General features: G+C 50.1%; 1 protein-coding gene across 1 annotated transcript in view; it reads right to left on the bottom strand.

Moving 5' to 3' along the window:
* Positions 1-11,697, bottom strand: part of adamtsl5 (ADAMTS like 5) — a 45,297-nt gene extending 33,600 nt beyond the window's left edge. The window contains exons 1-4 of the mRNA XM_078199828.1: positions 11,671-11,697; positions 7,221-7,293; positions 4,162-4,280; positions 970-1,030 (exon numbers count right to left, since the gene is read on the bottom strand). Of these exons, the coding sequence (XP_078055954.1) occupies positions 970-1,030; positions 4,162-4,280; positions 7,221-7,293; positions 11,671-11,690 (273 nt within the window). The 5' untranslated portion in view covers positions 11,691-11,697. The remainder of the gene's footprint in view (positions 1-969; positions 1,031-4,161; positions 4,281-7,220; positions 7,294-11,670) is intronic.
* Positions 11,698-14,050: the final 2,353 nt, after the last annotated feature.

The raw sequence follows: 14,050 nt of genomic DNA, 5'->3' as shown, positions 1-14,050 counted from the left end.
CCCTTAAGAGTATTGATAGGCAGAGGGATCTGGGTGTACAGGTACACAGGTCACTGAAAGTGGCAATGCAGGTGGAGAAGGTAGTCAAGAAGGCATACGGCATGCTTGCCTTCATCGGCCGGGGCATTGAGTTAAAAAATTGGCAAGTCATGTTGCAGCTTTATAGAACCTTAGTTAGACCGCACTTGGAATACAGTGTTCAATTCTGGTCGCCACACTACCAGAAGGATGTGGAGGCTTTGGAGAGGGTACAGAAAAGATTTGCCAGGATGTGTGCCTGGTATGGAGGGCATTATCTAAGAGGAGAGGTTGGAGAAACTTGCTTTGTTCTCACTGGAACGACGGAGGTTGAGGGGCGGCCTGATAGAAGTCTACAAGATTATGAGGGGCATGGACAGAGTGGATAGTCAGAAGCTTTTTCCCAGGGTGGAAGAGTCAATTACTAGGGGGCATAGGTTTAAGGTGCAAGGGGTAATGTTTAAAGGAGATGTACGAGGCAAGTCTTTTACATAGAGGGTGGTGGGTGCCTGGAACTCGCTGCCGGGGGAGGTAGTGGAAGCAGATACGACAGTGAGTTTTAAGGGGCATCTGGACAAATACATGAATAGGATGGGAATAGAGGGATATGGTCCCCGGAAGGGTAGGGGGGTTTTAGTTCTGTCGGGCAGCATGGTCGGTGCAGGCTTGGAGGGCCGAAGGGCCTGTTCCTGTGCTGAAATTTTCTTTGTTCTTTGTTCTTAAATGGAATTCCAAATCTCAAACTGACAGGGTGGGATTTGAACTCATTCTCTAGAGTACTTGTCCAGGCCTTTCATTTACTAGCCGGTAACGTAACCACTGCACTACCGCACCCTTCTCTTGGGAAGACCCCCACGCGGGGTCACAGGTATCATTAGAAAAGGGACCCGTTGAATTGGAGTGAAAAATGTGGCCGGTAGAACTTTCCAGAATGTTGTCAGACAATCTTACCTCAACAGCGCACACCTTGTACTGCCTCTGGTCACCAGAACAGGGTTTCCTGAAAGGATGTCTGGGAATGAAAAACAGACAACATTTAGTGATGCACCCAGCGCCTCCAACATAACCTTCCCTCAACTTTTCCGGAAACGTCCTTCTTTGCACACTTCCCCCACCCTCACGGTGAGTGTCACCTGTGACTGGGGAGGACGATGGAAGAGGCTAAGAGAGGGAAGGAAGGGTGGAAGGAAGGGATCGAGGGATACGGGTAAACAAATCTTTCAAAGCAGCGTGACAGATCACCAAAAAGTTAAAAATGCTGACACAGCACGGGGATTTCTTCCCAAGGTGCAGAATTCAAGAGTAATGAAGTACCAGGCAATGGCCTCGTGGTATTACCATTAGACTATTAGTCCAGGAGCGGCACAGCGATTAGCAGTGCTGCCTCACAGCGCCAGGGACACGGGTTTGATTCCCGGCTTGGGTCACTGTCTGTGTGGAGTTTGCACATTCTCCCTGTGTCTGCATGGGTTTCCTCCGGGCGCTCCGGTTTCCTCCCACAGTCCAAAAGACGTGCTGGTTAGAGTGCATTGGCCGTGCTAAAGTCTCCCTCAGTGTACCCGAACAGGCGCAGGAGTGTGACGACCCAGGGATTGTTACTGTAACTTCATTGCAGTGTTAATGTAAGCCTTACTTGTGACACTGATAAATAAACTTTAAACTAGAAACTCAGCTAATGTTCTGGGGACCCGGGTTCAAATCCCGCCACGGCAGATGGTGGGATTTGAATTCAATAAAAAAATATCTGGAATTAAGAATCTACTGATGACCATGAAACCATTGTCGATTGTCGGAAAAACCCATCTGGTTCACTCATGTCCTTTCGGGAAGGAAATCTGCCGTCCTTACCCGGTCTGGCCTACATGTGACTCCAGAGCCACAGCAATGTGGTTGACTCTCAACGGCCCTCCCAGGGCAACTAGGGATGGGCAATAAATGCTGGCCAGCCATGTCCCACGAATGAATTTTTTAAAATGTTAACTTTGCACAGGACCCTAGTCAGGCCACACTCACGGTATCGAGCACCGTTCTGCTGTCCATTTTATAAAAAGGATATAGAAAGACAACAGCAAGTGCAAAAGCGATTTCCAAGGATGCTACCAGAACTGAGAGATTACAGTTTAAAGTTTAAGTTTATTTATAGTGTAGGCTTACATTAACACTGCAATGAAGTTACTGTGAAAATCCCCTAGTCGCCACACTCCGGCGCCTGTTCGGGTACACTGAGGGAGAATTTAGCACGGCCAATTCACCCTAACCAGCATGCCTTTCGGACTACAGCTATTGGCAAAGATTTGGGATTTAGAGAAGTGGGGACTAAGGGGTGGCCTAGTAGAGTTCTTCAAAATGATGATTGGTTTGATGCAGAGAGAATGTTTGTCTTTATGGGAGAATTCAAAACGAGATGTCAGAAACACAAGATGGTTACCAACCAATCCAACAGGGTCACAAGAAGAAATGTCTTTATTCAAGTGAGTGGTGAGGATGTGGAACTGGCTCCCACAGGACGTGGTTGAGGCAAAATTCTTCGATGATTTGAAAGGGAAACGAGATGAGTATGTGAGAGAAAAGGGAATAGAAAGATGTGCTGGAAGGCTGAGATGAGGGTGATTGAATGGGAGGAGACTGGTGTAGAGTATAAACACCAACACAGGGTAGATGGGCTGAATGGCATGTTTCTGTGATGTATGTTCTACTGTAAATAAGACAATTTGTCAATTTGCCTTGTGTATTTGTGGGTTTTTTGAATTCAGACTTGCTGTTAGCTGTTTGTTTTTTTATTATTGATTGATGGATGTGGCTTGCTGGCTGGGCCAGCGTTGGTTACCCATCCCTGAGGGTAGTTAAGAATCAACCACAATGTGAAGAGTTTGTGAATAGTCGACACAAGCTTCGAGCTTTATAAAAATCTTTGGTGCTGGGATAAGACGAGATGGTCAACATGATCACCGGCACCGGTTTGTGTGAGGCGTGTTGGTGAACATGTGAAAGGTGCAGAAATAATCCCGATAGACACCAGGTTTAATCCCCTCCCTGTCTCTCTCCTGTGAAGAATTTCCCGTGACTATGTGACAGCTACAACTGCCAATTACAACACCCCCCCCCCTCCCCGTTACAACATCACCCCCCAGTTACAACATCAGCACCCCAGTTACAACATCAGCACCCCAGTTACAACACCCCCCGCCCCGTTACAACATCACCCCCCAGTTACATCAGCACCCTGTTACAACACCCCCCTCCTCATTACAACATCACCCCCCACTGTTACAACATCAGCACCCCGTTACAACACTCCCCTCCCTGTTACAACATCACCCCCCAGTTGCAACATCAGCACCCCATTACAACAACCCCCTCCCCGTTACAACATCACCCCCTGCTGTTACAACATCAGCACCCCGTTACAACACTCCCCTCCCAGTTACAACATCACCCCCCAGTTGCAACATCAGCACCCCATTACAACAACCCCCTCCCCGTTACAACATCACCCCCCGCTGTTACAACATCAGCACCCCGTTACAACACTCCCCTCCCCGTTACAACATCACCCCTCCCCATTACAACATTACCCCTGCCCGTTACAACATCACCCCTCCCCGTTACAACATCATCCCAGTTAGGTCAGGGGTTACAAATAGGGTGGGGTTGGAGATTAGGAATGGTTGGGACCGGAGGTTAGGAAGCGGGATGGGGTGTTATGAATAGGGTGGGGTCAGGATGGGGTTGAAGGTTAGGGGTTATGAATGGTGTGGGGTCAGGATGGGGTTGAAGGTTAGGGGTTATGAATGGTGTGGGGTCAGGATGGGGTTGAAGGTTAGGGGTTATGAATGGTGTGGGGTCAGGATGGGGTTGAAGGTTAGGGGTTATGAATGGTGTGGGGTCAGGATGGGGTTGAAGGTTAGGGGTTATGAATGGGATGGGGTCGGAGGTTAGGAATGGAGATTAGGAAGGGGGTGGGGTCAGAGGTTAGGAGCAGTGGGGTCAGGGGTTATGAATAGGGTGGGGTCAGGGTGGGGTTGAAGGCTAGGTGTTATGAATGGGATGGGGTCGGAGGTTAGGAATGGTTAGGACCGGAGGTTAGGAAGGGGGTGGGGCTGGGGTGAGGTCAGAGGTCAGGGGTTATGGCTGAGTCAGTACCTGAAGAAACATCTCCTGACCCTGGTGGCTGCTCCGCCTCCACATGTCCTGGAACACGGGGACCAGGCCTGCCAGGGGCCCCAAGCACCGCCCGGATCCGACTCCAGCAGCCCAGCTGTCTGATAGAGAGACAGAGAAACCACACACCATAAATGAGATGGCAGCAAAACAGACAAAAAAAACACGCACCCCTTCCTCAGAGCCGGCCGGGCCAGGAGGGGGCGACTGGAAGGTGCGAGGATGAAGGGTTGATGTAAAGGTGGGGATGGAGGCCCAGGAATTGGATTCATCTTTCAAAGAGCTAGCACAGAGACGCGGGGCTGAATGGCCTCAGGCTGTGCAATAGCATTAATCTACATGTCGAATAAACTATTCCAGCCCCGGCTTCACTTTCCCATGACTCTGCCTGCTGTAGCCAAATAACCCTGGAAAGTCAGGCTGGGTTCACAGACTGTTTGGAATCAGCTCCGACAAAGCACTGAGGCTTGGTTCTGGGAACCAGAGAGATATGAAACCGAGATAAATCAGTGAGAGGCGTTAGTGTGCAGGAGGGGGAATTAATGGCTGACTCAGCACGAGCCGACAGCGAGGGTGATGAAGCTACAGGTGGACGTTGTTCAGGTGACTCTGAGCTTCTGTCGGGGCTTGTTTCACAAATGCCTCAGTTTCGGAACAGTGGGTTTAATCTCGATTCCCCGCAGGTCCCTGCAGGTGAACCGGTTACCATGGAAACAGGAGGAGACAACAACATCCCATAACATCAGTTTTCATTTCAAAGCCAGTATTTTGCCCAGTCTTCTCCTGCAGCCCGTCGCTGGAATATTCTATGGAAAGATTCCTGCTTCTGACTGCCATCCAATAACCCCCCCCCTTCCCAATTCCCCCCCCATACCACCCACCTCAGCACCACAACACCAGCCTCTGTGGGCCCCACCCTGTGAAGGCTCCAAGAGTTGAATCCCCCCGACTGACACTCGTGCAGGGTTTGAATCATAGAATCGCTAGAGTGCAGAAGGAGGCCATCCGGCCCATCGAGTCTGCACTGACCACAATCCCACCCAGGCCCTATCCCCGTAACCCCACATATTTATCCGGCTAATCCCCCTGACACTAGGGTCAATTTGGCATGGCCAATCCACCTAACCCGCACATCTTTGGAGTGAGGGAGGAAACCGGAGCACCCGGAGGAAACCCACGCTAAATTCTCCCTCAGTGTAGAGGAGAACGTGCAAACTCCGCACAGACAGTGACCCGAGGCTGGAATTGAACACGGGTCCCTGGTGCTGTGAGGCAGTAGTACTAGATTAAGAATCTACTGATGACCATAAAACCATTGTCGATTGTCAGAAAAACCCATCTGGTTCACTAATGTCCTTTGGGGAAGGAAATCTGCCATCCTTACCTGGTCTGGCCTACATGTGGCTCCAGAGCCACAGCAATGTGGTTGACTCTCAACTGTCCTCGGGCAACTAGGGATGGGCAATAAATGCTGGCCCAGCCAGCGACGCCCATGTCCCATGAATGAATAAAAACGAAGTATAATACTCTTAGCCGTGGGCAGGTTTTGTGGCCCTCCAGACTCCCCTGGATCCTGACTCCAGTGCTGGATTAAAGCAATCATAGAATCCCTACAGTGCAGAAGGAGGCCATTCGGCCCATCAAGTCTGCACTGACAACAATCCCAGTCAGACCCTATTCCCGTAACCCCACATATTTACCCTACTAATCCCCTGACACTAGGGTCAATTTAGCATGACCAATCAACCCAACCCACACATCTTTGGAGTGTGGGAGGAAACCGGAGCAAACCCAGGCAGACACGGGGAGAATGTGCAAACTCCACACAGTCAGTGACCCGAGCCGAGAATCGAACCTGGGTCCCTGGTGCTGTGAGGCAGCAGTGCTAACCACTGTGCCGCCCTATCCTCCCAGGATTGTCCTGAGAATCTTCAGGAATGAGGATTCATCTTTAAATCTTGGCTAAAAACCCAGGTGAGAAATCTTCGCTGAGCTGAAGTAAACCAAAATAAACAATAGTGCATACATTTTAGTGTCTGTGGTCTCCTCATTAGACAAATATTGGAGAAGGGGGAAAAAGAGACTGCTCGACAGAGTGGGGCACTTGGAGGCTGGATGTCACAGCAGGTCAACCCTGGGTGAGAAAGAGCTTTGATTTGACTGTGAAGCCTACTGTGGTCCAACAGTTTTTAAAGTTTATTTATTAGTGTCACAAGTATGCTTACATTAACACCGCAATGAAGTTACTGTGAAAATCCCCCAGCCTCCACACTCCGGCGCCTGTTTGGGTCCACTGAGGGAAAATTTAGCACGGCCAATGCACTTAACCAGCACGTCTTTCGGATTGTGGGAGGAAATCGGAGCACCCGGAGGAAACCCACGCAGACACGGGGAGAACGTGCAAACTCCAAACAGACAGTGACCCAAGCCGCCCTTTTTTAACACAGGAAAGCTGTGATCGATCGCCCTTATCGTCCTCACACTATTCAACATTGGGAGGCAACACAGCTGGGTCTGGCCTGGCCCTCACTTGATGTCAGAGGTGTGCAAGGAGTGTGGTTTTGGGCTCAGTTGTGATGTCTTCCATAGTTCAGCATCCCACTCACAAATAAATCTGGAATTAAGAATCTACTGATGACCATGAAACCATTGTCGATTGTCGGAAAAACCCATCTGGGTCACTAATGTCCCTTTAGGGAAGGAAATCTGCCGTCCTTACCCGGTCTGGCCTACATGTGACTCCAGAGCCACAGCAATGTGGTTGACTCTCAACTGCCCTCCAGTAAATGGGCAGTAAATGCCAGCCAGCGACACTCATGTCCCACGAATTAATAAAAAAAATCAGACTGATATCTGGCCCCTCCTTGAGATCCAGGGGGAGTACGAAGGGAAATAGGGTGGTCAGAATTCCCCAATCATCACACTACGGGGAGTGGGGGGGGGGGAATCACACTGCAGAGTGCAGTGTGAGGGGTCCTCACATTGTGTGAGGGGGAGGGTATTACTAATCCAGGACAAACAGGTCTGGAGATTATACTCACCACAGCTCGTAACTGGGTCAGAGCAATGGATCCAAGAATGAGGATGGCCACAAGCAGAGATCCAGGCCGGAGTCTGTCGATACAATCAGAAAACAGAAACTGTCAACCCATTCCCCTCCTCCCCAATCCTCTTCCCTACTCCTCTCTCGGTTTGCTCTCTTAAATCCTTCCTGTTCTCCTCCAGCCTGAATCCTCCTCTCTCCCTCTCACTCCTGTCAGCCTATGGACAATGAGGTACAGTATGAACTATTCTGTAAATACTTAAATAACTGAAATGTGAATGTCTTTGATTCAAATAGATTCTGAGTGACTAAATTAACCGAAATACTCTAAACTGGATTCCATCTCAACTCAAGAGACCATGCCCATGTCAGATAGTCTCATTCCACAGATCCCTCTGCACTGTCCCCATCAAACACTCCCAGGACAGGTACAGCACGGGGTTAGATACAGAGTAAAGCTCCCTCTACACCGTCCCCATCAAACACTCCCAGGACAGGTACAGCACGGGGTTAGATACAGCGTAAAGCTCCCTCTACACTGTCCCCATCAAACACTCCCAGGACAGGTACTGCACGGGGTTAGATACAGAGTAAAGCTCCCTCTACACTGTACCCATGAGCTGAGACGGGGCAGAGTTTAATTATGTTATGGACGTGGGAAGAAGTGGCCTTAGTGATGGCACAAGTCTGAAGCTTGTTTTAGGATGAAATGTGACACTGAGATTATGGACACACTGCTTTAATCTCAGCCACAGGAAAACCACAGCAATTCCAAATCCAAACATCTACACTGGAACAATGAGGGGTTTACATTGCGCTGCTGAACCATCTAACCGATACACAGACACAGATTTCAATATCCAACCTACAGGTTCTGTGGCAGCCATGTGCTCCGTGAATGAACATTGTGTAACAGGGAGATAGGGTGACTGAGTGGGTTAATGGTTAACCATCACAGGCTCACTCCCTCTGGAACACTCCCACTTTATGAATGGGCAGAAGAGTAATTGGGGCATACTGGTATACGGCAACTCGTTCGCAGCAAGATCAGCACTCCATCATCAACAGCAGCCCTGGCTAAAACTCCCTCCTAACCTGTTCCTCCAACTCGCTATATAAATATAAGTTGTTGTTGTATAATAGTTATAACTGATTGAAGATGGAGATGGGGGGCTGTTTGACTGCATGATTTTAAAATGTATTCTTGTCTCACAGTGCCAGGGATCCGGGTTCAATTCCGGCCTCGGGTCACTGTCTGTGCGGAATCTGCATGTTCTCCCCGTGTCTGCGTGGGTTTCCTCCGGGTGCTCCGGTTTCCTCCCACACTCCAAAGATGCTCGGGTTGGGAGGATTGGCCATGATAAATTGCCCCTTAGTGTCTGAAAATGTGTAGGTTAGGGGGATTAGCGGGGTAAATGCATGGGGTTACGGGGATAGGATGGGAGTGGGCCTGGATAAGGTGCTCTGTCGGAGAGTCAGTGCAGACTTGATGGGCCGAATGGCATTCTGCGCTGTAGGGATTCGATGACACACAATGAGGAAACAAGCTGAATGCAGAGGGTTTTGAGAAGAGAGACTTCAGACCATAATAGTATTGGTATAAATCGAGAATGAAGGCAGCCCTTCAGTTACACCGATCCACCCTGCTGGTTAGAGAAACCTCCGAACACTGGGTGAAGATGAACGTTCAAAACAGACCCCGCAGACACCAGACCAGCTTTAACTGTCTCTTTCACTGTAATTATCGCTATTCGATGGCACTCTGCACCCAGACGATTATTTCTTGAGTTTTACTAACCTAAACTGCGGAGTGTGCCATATGAGAGGTTCAAAGTTCTACAAAAAGTGACTGAATATCTCCGAGTGTCAGTGTAAGTTAGCGAGTGATTGACGTTAGATCTCTCTCCGTGTCACAGGGCAATGTTAGGCCCAGTGGACCGGGACAGTTTCCCGTGGGAATTCTATCGAATGTGCTGGGCCAGTTTCTGCACTCTCTCCAATGCCTTGACATCCTTCCAATCCTGCCCAGAACCGGTCGCAATATCTCGACTCAGGCTAAACTAGAGCCTTGTACAGCTTCAACATAATCTCTCTGTGGCCTCTGCCCTATCAATGAGGCCTCGATACAGGATGCTTTATTAACCGTTCTCTCATCCTCTCGTGCTACTTTCAATGATTTATACACAAATACACCCATGTCCCTCTGCTCCTACACCCCCTTTTCGAGTTGTACCCTTTATTTTATATTGGGCCGAATTCTCCCTTTTTGAGGCTAAGTGCCCTCACAGGTGGAAAAACGGGAGTGTTTCCCACTTTATTTTCATTTCCCTTCACACTCGAATGGATCTCAAGTACCCCATTGATCCTGACCGCAATGTTGACATTCTAAGCCTGATTGACAGCCAATGCTTTCTTCAAAACAATTGTGGTTTGCAAAAGAGGAAGTGAAATCACAGGCTGTCAATCAGGCTCAGACTCTGTCAACACTGCGGTCAGGATCAATGGGGTACTTGAGATCCATTGGAGTGTGAAGAGAAATTAAAATAAAACACAGGTGGCTGGCTGGAGGAGGAAGTCTTTTCAAGGCATTGCACCTTGAATTTGTGAAAGATTGTGAAAGGGTTCCATTGGAATGGAGAGTGTTTCACAGATTCCAGCTTGTTAGGAACTTCAGATCAAAGCTGTGTGCTTACACTGGGACTGAGTGCACAGTGTGCAGAATGGAACCCCCCCCCCCCCCCCCCCCCGTCAGGACTTCAGTGGGGTCTGCTCTCATCTGCAACCTCTGACTGGAAAAAGGGAAATCTCTGCTGCAGAATGGAGTGCTGCAATGATTTAAAATCCTGCCAGGTGATCGGGGGCATGGAGGTTAAAGTGACCTGGCCACTTCAGGGGGGTGAGTGGGTGTCTGGGGAGGGAGTGGGGGTCCGCAGGGGGGGGGGGGTGAATGAGGGTCCGCGGGAGGGGGTGGTGAGTGAGGGTCGGGGGGGGGGGGCGGGGGGATTGTGAGTGAGGGGGAAGGGGGGGCTGAGGGGAATCGGATTGGGTTACCCTCACGCCTGTGCGGTGTGTGGGAGGAGGGGGGAATGTCCACCTTTTCTGGGGGGGTTGGTGTCATTCCCATGGTGGGGGGGTGGGGTCAGATGAATGGTGGGAAGGGAGGGCGGGTGAATGGTGGGGAGGGGGAGGGGGGCCAGCGAATGACATTTAAATTAACGGGCTTGCATCGTTACTGGGCTGGTTGGATCCCAACAGCCCTGACACCCGTCGGGAATCCTGAGCTTTTGGTTGATGTCCCTGTCCTCGGGCATGGCGGTTCCCACTGGCCGTCTGGAGAGGTCGGAGAGGCGGCTCCCTGTCCCCAAAATGAACTGCTGCATGTTTCTCACCCGGGACCTTATCTGTCGCCTATCCGTCCACCCCACCAACTTGTTTCTATCCTTTAAGATTCTCCATTCGCCTCCTCACAATTCACAGTGTCATACCAGCCACAGATTGCGAAAATCTGCCCTGCACACCACCATCCAGGTCATCAATATAAATCAAACGGCGAATTGAGATTCCTGAGTTGGGTGTGGGGCCAGAAGTGAGCACAAAACCAGATACCAATCACAGATCAATAAAACTGGCCCTGAATGAAGCACGAGGAACGCAGGAGGACAGTCCGTGTGTGACTCGAGGAAAGGGTTAGAGTGGGAATCGAGACCAAGCGCAATGTCCACCAATCTCTCTCACCTTCTAACTCCAGAACTGAAATATTAATCTGTCTTTCCTCTTTCGGTCAGTGACACACCTTTTCTCCTCTAAAGACTGCGGGTGAGCACAGCAAAAGAAAAACACCCTAAATGATGGTCAATAATCCAGCAGCTCCTTCTGCCTGCACCCTGTGTCTCTGCACTCTCAATTCTCACTCCCAGCTATTCAGAACTTTAGTCTGACACACACAATAAAAGCAGAAGAGTAGCGAACACACACACACACACATACACAGGTAACCAAGCACACATACCTGCACACAGATAGACACGTACACACAGATAGACACATACACAGAAAGGGACAGTCACACACAGGTAGACACAGGAATGGACACATGAACAGATAGACACACAGAGAGAAATAGACAAATGCAGACACACCCACAGAGAAATAGACACACAAACAGATACACATACAGACATAAAATAGACACACACTGACAAAGAAATGGGTACACACACATAGAAATAGGCACACACAGACAGATAGACACACACAAAGAAAATAGACAGACACAGACAGACACACACAGAGAAATAGGCGTGCAGACACACAGATAGACAGGTAGTGAAATAGTCACACACAGAGAGAGATCTACACACACTCAGATAGACAGACAGAAACACACTCATAGACAGAAACACACAGGCGGACAGACAGACACACACAGAAACACACGCAAACTCTACCTGTCCCGGATGATGAACATATTGCCGGCAGAATCCAGTGGCAGGCTCCGGTGTCCAGCCCTCTGTCCCTGGGCTCTGGAAGGCAGTGAGTGCAGCTGTGGAGTGAGGGAGTTTTTAAACAGCAGCAACCTCAGAACAGGAGTTTCCACTGATCACAGGCACTCTGGAAATCCTGTGCGGATCGCTTTCACACGATGTTGAGGCACTTTGCATTTTTAAAGAATGTCAATAAATAAAACAAGGTGTTGATACAGAGTCCCCGAGTTAACACCAATCACTGTCCCCACAGCCTGGCTCATTGCTGCTTCAATAAAGCGCTGAGTCTCAACTCCGTCCTGTCTCGAAGCAGGAAACACAGAGAACATATCTAACTGGTTAAAAAACCTGGAACATCAATCAGTATAAACACCTTGTCCCGGGACAGCGAGATCAGAGCCGGGCCGGTTAAACACTTCACAGAGAAAGCCTTTCAGTGAGGGACAGTTAGAAACTTTCCCCCAATCTTCACATTATCTCAGAACTGCAGAGATTATGTAAACCTCTCTCTCTCTCCTGCCCGGTGCTTGCTATCCCTCTGTGGCAAACTTTCTCTGAGCCTCCCCCTCCCTCCCCCACTCCCCCTCCCTCCCCCACTCTCCCTCCCATCTCCCCCCCCCCTCTCTCCCTCCCATCTCCCCCCCCCTCTCTCCCTCCCATCTCCCCCCCCCTCTCTCCCTCCCATCTCCCCCCCCTCTCTCCCTCCCATCTCCCCCCCCCTCCTCCTTCATCTCCCTCTCCCCGTCTTCCCCCACTCTCCCCATCACCCCGTCTCCATTTCCTACTCTCCCCATCCACCCTCCCCCCCCTCCCCATCTACCCTCCCCCCCCTCCCCATCTACCCTCCCCCCCCCCTCCCCACCTACCCTCCCCCCCCCTCCCCATCTACCCTCCCCCCCTCCCCATCTACCCTCCCCCCATCTACCCTCCCCCCCTCCCCATCTTCCGTCTCCCCCAACCGTCTCCCACCATCCCCGTCCCCCCCATCCCCCCTCCCCTCCCTGTCTCCCTATCTCCCCCCATCCCCCCCACTCCTCTCCCCGCACCCTCCCCCACACCCTCTTCCCCACCACCAACCCCCACCCCCGTGAGAGTGGGAAGTCCATTTGGAGTCTGGATGGAGACAATGGATTCTGTGTGAATGCTGCCCCATTCAGTGTCCCTGAACATTCACAGCCCGAGAATCCCGGTGCAACCTCAGAGTCAGATCAACAACCTAAAGCTGAATTTTAGTACCTGCTGGAGCCCAAATGGAGATGGAGGAGGTCATTCAGCCCATCATGATTGCACTGGCTCTCTAAAGGAGCAGTTTAGCTGGTGTCTTCCCGCTCTAACTCTGCACCTTCTTTCTTTTCAGATGATAACTGAGGCAAACCCATCTTATGTGGTGCCCTCACAGCCAGCACTCAGCTTATTTAAAACAACTGGGCTCGAGATAAATCGGTCACACACTTAACCAACCGCAGAAAGATAGTCCTAAGCATCAGATCCCCTGGCACAGTACCAGCTTTCCAACGTATCTACAAGAAACAACTTAAAAGGAACAGTAGTCGGATTGGCACAGAGTGGAATGTGACAAGTGTGGCTCACCCACCTCCTCCTGACCCTCTGCTGTGACTCTGTCCATGTTTTGAGTTCCAGCCCACAGCCTTTATTCATACCCTCATTAAAGGAATGTCAGTAAATTAAAGAACGGCATCTGAGTGACTGGAGATGGTTATTTATACAGTTGGGTGTGTACAACAGCTGCCCGTTCTTCCTAAACCATACGGAAATTCTTTGGATCAACACTGGGAACACATTGTGGTGTCGAGATTTGACAGAATAATTTTTCCGATTTAGCTCCTTCCCTTTTCTCTGGAAGGTCCAGATTTTCTGATTCCACAGGAGATGGCACAGAACTCAGAGTGGTTCTTCCTCATGGATCATTCTACTGGGTGTTAGGGGCTATTTGTGCATCACGTGTGACTGATCTTGCCCCCTTCTACACACAACCCACCAACCCCCCCCACTCCTCCACCACACACGCGCACACACACCCTCACTCCCAATGTCCTTTAATATCCCACCCAGTTTAATCCTACTCTCCTGCTCACCATCCCATCTCTTTTACTTTCCTTTTTTGATGTGGAGATGCCGGCGTTGGACTAGGGTGGACACAGTAAGAAGTCTCACAACACTGGGTTAAAGTCCAACAGGTTTATTTGGTATTAACGAGCTTTCAGAGCGTTGCTCCTTCATTATGGTGAACGAGCAGCGCTCTGCAAGCTCATGATTCCAAATAAACCTGTTGGACTTTAACCTGGTGTTGGGAGACTTCTTACTGTTCCTTTTTTGAAAAAGA

This window comes from Mustelus asterias, chromosome 29 (genome assembly GCF_964213995.1).
Source record: "Mustelus asterias chromosome 29, sMusAst1.hap1.1, whole genome shotgun sequence".
Classification (NCBI taxonomy): domain Eukaryota; kingdom Metazoa; phylum Chordata; class Chondrichthyes; order Carcharhiniformes; family Triakidae; genus Mustelus; species Mustelus asterias.
The sequence above is the reverse complement of the archived record's forward strand: the minus strand, read 5'-3'. Positions and strand labels throughout refer to the sequence as shown.